Below are 9,564 nucleotides of genomic sequence, written 5' to 3'. Positions count from 1 at the left end.
GTTTTAAACAGATCCTTGCGGAGCATGGGTTACCTGCTAGTTCTAAAATAAACTCATGCTATTTTAATTATTGCAGTGACCTTATCAGAAAATCTAGATGGATAGAACACCTACAAATTAATGCAATAAGAAAGGGATAATAATTGTGTTACCTGGTGAGCCATGATGGTTTGAGTATCGTAGTTAGGACTTTTGTGACCGATCTTAACGGTCCATCATTGAATCCGACCGCGAAATTCTTGTCTTCATCAAGCCAAACTATGTGATCACGGATGCTGCAATTGAGAAGGAACAAGGCTTCAAATCCACTCATACAAAGGAATACCAAACATGAATACATCCTAATATATTAAGCGAGCAATTTCTGTTTATCTGTTTATATTTTCTATTTTTATATCTGGTTACAGGGTTAATGTTTCAACGGATCTCGAAAACGGCTCTAACGATTTTCCGAAATTTGGAACATAGTACGTTTATGACATCAAAATTGGATTGCACTAGTCTCATCCCAGGGAAAAACTCGCTGAAGGACATGAAAAGGATAATATCTTCTGAATGGTGGATTTAGAATGACAAAAGTATCCAATTATATGGAGCGAGCAATTTCTGTATATCTCTTTATATTTTTATATCTGGTTATTTAGGTTCATCCCTGGGCAAACTCACTGAAGGACATGGAAAGGATAATTCATCCTTGGAAAAACAGATGATGATTTCGTCGTCTGCCGATAACAGAAGATGCGTGTGCCTGTGTGGGAGATCAGCTGTGTAATCAATTAGCTTACCGTATCTCGCGAGAAATCTAGAAATTTTAATTGTCTCGATCAGAATACAGTGATCTGATTTGTGACATGAGATGGTATATATCATAATATTCAAAGTTAATCATTATTTACAGTTCTAAGTGATTAGTGAGTGTTATTTTGTTATTGAATTTGGTATGTAAACAATCTAAATTAGAACTTTTATGTTTTCAAATATTTGGACTGAAATTTCACCTGAATTCAAGTGTATGGAACATGACCTACTTTTTGGAATATTTATAGTGTATAAATCAAAATTCGGGGAAGAAACAGTTTTGGGCTGTACCTGTTAGTCCTTCCCCAATCATTTCACAGAATTGGGTTAATTGGGTTCTGTTTATCAATAAATAAATAATGAGCAAAGCTCGGTGCCCCAATATTAAACATGAAGATCGATTTCTCCAAGATAGCTTTTTACACAAAGGAAGATTACATTGATCATTATTCGATATTGTTTTTGTAATTACATTACATTACATTCGATATTGATTGTATAATGTTTTTTGTCCTGTGTCTTGTTTTTGTAAATGTGGGCTGTGTCTATTTTGTTCGACCATTTAGAATAATTTTGTCAAGTTCCAGACCCTTGATCAGGTGGATGCTATGTCATCTATCATGAAACATGAATTATTGACTCGTATATTATAATGATTCTATGGCGAAATTTACTATAGGTAATTGACCGAAGCAAAGTTGAGGTCTTAGTTTCGACTCGATCGGCTTTTGTCTGTTTGTTTGTTGTTTGGTACCGCAGTTACAGTCGCAGTTATGTCCGATTTGGATGAAATTTGGTATGCAAGTTCTTTGAAACAAGGGCAGCAGAAACGTATGTGTAACAATTTTTGATAAGACCTCTGTTTTTTTGTAATTTAAAAAACCGTAAACTAATGTCAATCCAGAAAGGATGTGTCTTTGAATATACAGCAATTCATGTTCATACTTTTTCGCATCAATTGTTAGGAGAACATGGTGACCAAGTTGGTTAGACCGTGGCTTCTCACACTGTGGGGACCCAGATTCAAATCTCGTTCCTACCAATTTTTTTTGCAGATGATACTAATTGCTTTATCTTATTCTAATAATATATCATTATAAAATAAATTATTATGATTAGATAGAATAATTAAATTGAATCATCTATTATAATTATTAAATTGATTTATCAAATTAATTGGATAAAATTTAAAAAATCTTTAGTATGGAGTCCAATACTGCAGTTATAGAAATAAATTTGTATGTAGAGGTATAAAGGTTAATTTTGTTTTTCTTTTTGTGTAGTGAGAAGTTGATATTGAGGTAGTTATTCATATTTGAATTAAAAAGACTAAGAAATTGTCAAAAAAACACATTTATTTATACTTAGAAAGACCGGTTTCGGTGATTACACCGTTGTCAATCTCTGATAAACTCTGATAAAGACCGAAACCGGTCTTTCTAAGTATCAATGAATCCGTGGTTTTTGACAATTTCTTAGTCTTTTTCATTTAAAAGGTAAAACTTGTATGTATTTGATATAAAGGAATCTCCTTGATAAGTCCTGTGTACCTTCAAACAGTGTCTCTAGCACTTTCAATGGAAAAAATAATAAATTACATGGCTAAATCTTCACAATATACTGTACTTACTGGCCCTTCTCATTAGATTGAAAGTTGTATTCATGAGCGAGGTCTACTGTTCGCAGAACTACTAGTTCCACTGAACATTTCTAAACAGTAACCGGCTTGACAATGTCCGAAATGTCTTGACCGAGCTCAATGAAACCGGGTATTAGAACTTACACTTCATTTTTTGTGATCAGATCATAATTTCAATAAAATACTGCGGTCTTCAATAAATATTGTTATTCTTAATGATTCTATTAATCATTCAATGTATCAAGTATACTTATTCCTACATTAAAATATACATCAGCACAATGTATTATCTATTTATAATCAAAATATTAATAATAGATCTACATAATAAGAGTGTGTTCTCTATTTTTACTTCTATGAGTAGATTAAGCTTATATATGTAAAGTGGAACTCTCTCTCCCCCTACACACAGATGGATAGTTGACAGAGTGAAGTGAGGTCTAAGATTCAATGCGACGGTTGGCATTTCTCTTGATGTTTAAATGTTTAAATGGTGAATGGTTAATTGTTAAATGTTTGAATGTTAAATGCCTATATGTTGCGCATTTATGGCGAAACGGTAATAGATTTTCATTAAATTTGGCAGGTAGTTCCTTTTTTAATTGCGCGTCGACGTATATACAAGGTTTTGAAAATTTGCATTTCAAGGAAAAGGAGCTCATTCATACACCAATATTAGAGTACGAGTAGGTCTAACCTATACGTGTAGGCTAACTGAAGCATGGATGAAGTCTAGGATGGTTAGTTATCAACTTTTAAAATGTCATTTCAGGTATTAATTTCTGTTACTCATACGGTAATGTCTGAAAATTTCATTGTTTCAAAAATACATTTTAAATCAATTATAAGACTTGTGTACTAAAGTATTTTGATAGAATAAAGAAAAAAATGGCGGCTAAGAATTGTTTACTTTTGTACAGTCACTGTCAAATGTAGAAAATAAAATATTCTGGCAAACAGACAACATTGCAAGCTAGAGAGAGATAGCGCTATCTATTTTTGAAAGAAAAGAAAGAAATATTTATTGCCAAAATCATTAAACAAACTTTACAAATGTGAAAAATATGAAAATTTCCATAAACAATACATTGCAAAAACTTAAAATTAAAATATTTTCCATTTAAAAATCGATTATAATATTATCATTGGCGTTACCAGCAAAACTAAGTAGTTTGAGCGATGGCAACGAGTAATCAGTCGGCTATAATTAGTGGCTGAGATTCAGTCGAAAATAGAAAAAATATAATAAAGAAAAAAGAAACATATGGAATGTATGAAAAAACTAGAAAAAAAAAATAAAATTTCAATCCGAAAAGAAGAAGTACTAAGAGTGAAATACGAAGAGAGCAGAAAAACTAGAATGACTTCATAATAATTTAAAAACTCAAAAGAAAAAGAGATGATTCATGTAATTATTAATCTACAATTCACTGTACATATGTAATCCATTTAGTAACATAATGTAATTCATTTGTAGCATATATGCAATTCTTTTGTAAGCAAAGAGAGAATTAGAAAAAACATACAATACAGTATACATGACACAAAAAATAAAACTTAACTCAGAGAGAGAAAATTAATCTGGGAGTATAGCCCTACTAATAATAAATTCAGAGGAGCTGAGGAAGACAGTATATGTACATCAATAAAATATTTTAGGTATGATATCTTCTGTCTTTATCCAGCTTTCAATTTTAATTTAAGTGCTTTTGTAGGTTTTCTTGCAATGAAATGTTCTAGTATAAAATTAATAAGCTTTTTTGTTGTATAGTTTGAATTGTCTTCTGCATATAGTTAGATCTGTTCGAGGAACAAAGCATCTATTTACTGATCTAAACTATAATTAGTGAATGAGGTGTAAAAAGAGTATATGGTTGCTGATATATTTAACAAGATTTCTGATATACAGTGCCTAACTGACAGAACTCCGAAGTTGCTGGCTAGGGTACCTTCTATGCACTCCTAGTGCTGCCTTGAGGATACTCTTTTGAATAATATTTAGTTTATTGAAATGAGCATCAAAAGCACCCCCAGACCCTAATCCATACTGAAAAACTGATTGGGCGTTTGCAAGATAGACCATTTTACTTAAAGATTTCTCTTTTAGTAAGCTCAATTTATAGAATTTATGAATCATGAATTTCATCCTGTTACACATCTATCTATATGCTTATTCCATCTTAGTTTGGGTCCAAAGTGACACCTAAATACTTTTTTTCAGTTACCCTCTCTAACACAGAGAGTTACCCTTCTTTGTTGTGTGATAGAAAAGGACAGCAACAGTATTGTCAATCCTACACTGCCATTATAACGTGGACCTCACTATAGGCAAGGCTACAGGACCCAGACTGTACTCACTGAATTTCTGCGAGCAATGAAGCAACTGCTCCTTGACAATGAGACCCGCTTGCACGATGACCAAAGTGACCGTTCCGTCGATCTGTCCGACAAGCAGATGTTCGGCTTCTGCCTCTACACTGTGTCGCGTCACCGGCCAGCAGAGACACGTGATCTGAGCCCCTGCCTGCGACTCCAGCAAGTACTCACTGCCAACACCAACCAGGCTGATCTCTGCAACATCAGGAATAGAATAGAATAAAATCGAATAAAATTTAGCCAAAACTGATTGATTGATTGAGTACTTTATTTATGTAGATTACAATATATACTGGCTTATACACTTTATACAATAGCTTACAATACAGCCAAATTATAGATGAATTACATAAATATAGACTAAGAAAATAATTATTGAACTGTATATGATATGAAAAAGCAATTTGTGATATTATAACTATAGATAATAATCATATTGTTATGCATCTACATAAATTGGCGGAGCTTTGGACACATCAATGTCCATTCTTCGGAAAGAATATTAAAAATATCCTCCCCACTAACTCTCTACCAAAATACAGCAAAATTATAGATGAATTTACATAATATAGACTAAGAAAATAATATATTGAACTGTATATGATATGAAAAAGCAATTTGTAATATTATAACTATAGATAATATCATATTGTAATGCATGTACATAAATTGGCGGAGCTTTGGACATATCAATGTACATTCTTCGGAAAGAATATTAAAAATATCCTCCCCACTAACTCTCTACCAAAATACAGCAAAATTATAGATGAATTTACATAATATAGACTAAAAAATAATTATTGAACTGTATATGATATGAAAAAGCAATTTGTAATATTATAACTATAGATAATAATCATATTGTTATGCATCTACATAAATTGGCGGAGCTTGGACATATCAATGTCCCTTCTTCGGAAAGAATATTAAAAATATCCTCCCCACTAACTCTCTACCAAAATACAGCAAAATATAGATGAATTTACATAATATAGACTAAGAAAATAATTATTGAATGTATATGATATGAAAAAGCAATTTGTAATATTATAACTAGAGATAATAATCATATTGTTATGCATCTACATAAATTGGCGGAGCTTTGGACATATCAATGTCCATTCTTCGGAAGCAATATTAAAAATATCCTACCCACTAACTCTCTACTCTCTACAGATTGGAGAGAAACAAAATATAGGCTAACTGATAAGTGAAAAGAAGTCAAGTCACAAAATGCCGATTTTGACTTTTCTACTGTTCTTATTCAGAATTCTTTGGTATAAAGGATTCAAGTCTATATGGTATTACTAGAGTTACTAGTAGTTCTGTGAACAGTAGACCTCACGCTCAGTAAGTTACATTGACTGTTATGTTTTCTCAAAAAAAAATTAATTTTATTGCCATTCTTTTTTTACAAACAAGTGAAACAAAACATTCTTATAATGTTATAACTAATTATAATCTAAACTAATTTAAAAACATATTCAACGAATGTTTTCTTTTATTTTAATATTGAAATAATGGGCTCTCCCAGAAAGCTAATGCTTGAGCTCTGGAAGAGAGTTCAAAAATGTTAAAGGTAATTAGGATGGATGTCTAAGACAATTAATTAGTACCAGAAGAAACAATATGCAATATAAACACTAGATATACTAAATGTATGTACAATTAACAATGTAAGCACTGGAACAAAAAGTCAATTAATCTTCTGAAATCTCAAGTCCGAAGTAAACTTTCCTACACCCCACTCTCTTATTTCATAAATTAAACACTTAGTGAATAAATAATAAATATTATCAATTTAAAATATCTAGCAAAAAATCCTAAATAAACATAGAGCTTTCTGTCCTATCGTACCGTGACGTGTCGTCCCGGAATGTGAGAGTGGAGCGCTGTTATCAGGTCTGGCTGCAACTGTCTACAACGTTGATGGTAAGATAGGTACATTTTCAAGTTGTTCGATGTTTTGAATGGGCAGTATTATAGCAAAAAATCCTAAATAAACATAGAACTTCCTGTCCTATCGTACCGTGACGTGTCGTCCCGGAATGTGAGTGTGAGCGCTGTTATCAGGTCTGGCTGCAACAGAACTGTCTACAACGTTGATGGTAAGGTACATTTTTCAAGATGTTCAATGTTTTTGAACGGGTAGTATTATAGTCAACTGTCTACTAACGTGATGGAAAGATACATTTTGAAGATGTTCAATGTTTTTGAACGAGTATATTATAGTCCACTAGACAGCTGATTTATGATGAATAATTCTATAGTCTGATTTTTACTCTAATATTGGTGTATGAAGGAGGCTCCTTTTCCTTTTATATTATCCTTGAAATGCAAAATTTCCAAAAACCTTGTATACGTCGACGCGCAATTAAAAAAGGAACATAGCTGTGAAATTTCATAAAAATCTATTACCGCGTTTCGCCGTAAATGCGCAACATATAAACATTTAAAACATTAAAAGAAATGCCAAACGTCGACTTGAATCTTAGAACTTACTTCGCTCGGTTAATTATCATGGTAAAATGGAAACATCTTAGAAAAAAAATCATTCATGTCTGATATAAATTATACAAATCGAATCATTACCTTAAAAAGGTTGAATTAAATCTAATACGTATTGGTAGAAATTATACAAGTCAACTTATAACTTACAAGAAGAGAAATAGGTATTGATATAAATGATACAAGACAACTCAAACCAAGATAAAAAAGGTTTAAAACGTATTACCTCAAACCATTATCAGACATATCCCCGAAATATTCTGAAATCAACAGCTTTTTACATTGCCAATTTACAATTTTTAATTGTAAATTGGCAATGTAAAGCGGATAATTGACCGAGCGAAGTGAGGTCTAAGATTCGAGTTGCACATTTACGGCGAAACGCGGTAATAGATTTTCATTGTTCGAAGGTTTGGCATCTCTCTTAATGTTTGAATGTTTAAATGTTTATATGTTGCGCATTTACGGCGAAACGCGGTAATAGATTTTCATGAATTTTGACAGGTATGTTCCTTTTTTAATTGCGCATCGACGTATATACAAATTTTTGGAAATTTTGAATTTCAAGGATAATATAAAAGGAAAAAGGAGCCTCCTTCATACGCCAATATTACAGTAAAGTTGTGTATCAAGTTGAGATGATACTGTATCATATTGTGTTGATACTCTATCATCTTCCTATGGTGAGGTCCAAGTTATAATGGCAGTATTTGATTGACCGAGCGAAGTGAGCCTAGATTCAAGTCGACGGTTTGCATTTATCTTAATGTTTAAATGTTTGAAAGTTTAAATGTTTGAATGTTTATATGTTGCGCATTTACGGCGAACGCGGTAATAGATTTTCATGAAATTTCACGGTATGTTCCTTTTCAATTGCGCATCGACGTAATATACAAGGTTTTTGGAAATTTTGCATTTCAAGGATAATATAAAAGGAAAAAGGAGCCTCCTTCATACGCCAATATAGAGTCAAAATCAGGACTATAGAATTATTCATCACAATCAGCTGTCAGTGATTACACAGATGTGTGGAGAAGCCAGTCTATGCCGTATTTCCATAAGGTCTATAGTTTCAATCAGGTACTTGTGGATGAGAACTACTGCGTGAGGTTCTACTGTTCACAGAATACTAGTATAGAAGGAAAAAGGAGCCTCCTTCATACGCCAATATTAGAGTAAAAATCAGACTATATAATTATTCATCATAAATCAGCTGACAGTGAATTACACAGATGTGTGGAGAAGCCAGTCTATCGCTGTATTCCATAAGGTCTATAGTTTCATTCAGGTACTTGTGATGAGAATACTGCGTGAGGTCTACTGTTCACAGAACTACTAGTATAAAAGGAAAAAGAGCCTCCTCCATACGCCAATATTAGAGTAAAAATCAGACTATAGAATTATTCATCACAAATCAGCTGACAAGTGATTACACAGATGTGTGGAGAAGCCAGTCTATTGCTGTATTTCCATAAGGTCTATAGTTTCAATCAGGTACTTGTGGATGAGCATTACTGCGTGAGGTCTACCGTTCACAGAACTACTAGTGATTTTCAACTGAAATTGAATCTTACCTGGCAAATACCAGATGTTGATGGTGTTATTCATAGAAGCAGCAATGAACTTCTTAGAGGGCGACCATCCCAGATGATCGATGAGCTGACCGTTCAGTTGACTGCCATAGACATTTTCCGAAAGACGAAACACAAGGGTCTGCTCTAGACTCCATTTGCTCAGCGACCAGATTCGAACCGTACTGTCGCAGCCACTGTGCAAAAATACATTAGATTAGATTTATTCATTTATGTATGTTTATACTCAACTATTGAATTATATTAAGCGAGCAATTTCTGTATTTATATATCTGGTTATTTTTATATCTGGCTATTTTTATATCTGGTTATTTTTATATATGACTATTTTTACTTTCCTTGCCCTATTACCATAAGTAAGGAAAAGTATTGCTTTCCAAAGAAAATTAAGGTACCCTAATTTAAAGTTTTCTATACGTTCCAAGGTCCCCTGAGTCCAAAGACATGATTTTTGGGTTTGGTCTGTGTGTGTGTGTGGTATGTGTGTGGTATGTGTGTGTATGTCTGTGAACACGATAACTCCATTCCTAATCAACCGATTGACTTGAATTTTAAACTGAAAAATGAAACTGATTGACAATAAGAAATTCAATAAAATTGAATTCAAATGGCGGAAAAAATGGCGGATAATTACTAAAAAAACATGTTTTT

General features: G+C 32.7%; 1 protein-coding gene across 1 annotated transcript in view; it reads right to left on the bottom strand.

Annotated features, from left to right (window-relative positions):
• Positions 1-4,742: 4,742 nt before the first annotated feature.
• LOC111058773 (probable E3 ubiquitin-protein ligase HERC1) overlaps positions 4,743-9,564 on the bottom strand; it is an 18,007-nt gene continuing 13,185 nt past the window's right edge. Inside the window, exons 5-6 of the mRNA XM_039444300.1 lie at positions 8,896-9,089; positions 4,743-5,008 (exon numbers count right to left, since the gene is read on the bottom strand). Coding sequence (XP_039300234.1) covers positions 4,743-5,008; positions 8,896-9,089 — 460 coding nt within the window. The remainder of the gene's footprint in view (positions 5,009-8,895; positions 9,090-9,564) is intronic.

The sequence above is a fragment of the Nilaparvata lugens genome, unplaced genomic scaffold (assembly GCF_014356525.2).
Source record: "Nilaparvata lugens isolate BPH unplaced genomic scaffold, ASM1435652v1 scaffold4168, whole genome shotgun sequence".
Lineage (NCBI taxonomy): Eukaryota > Metazoa > Arthropoda > Insecta > Hemiptera > Delphacidae > Nilaparvata > Nilaparvata lugens.
Note: the sequence above shows the minus strand (reverse complement) of the source record. Positions and strands in the feature narration are given on the sequence as shown.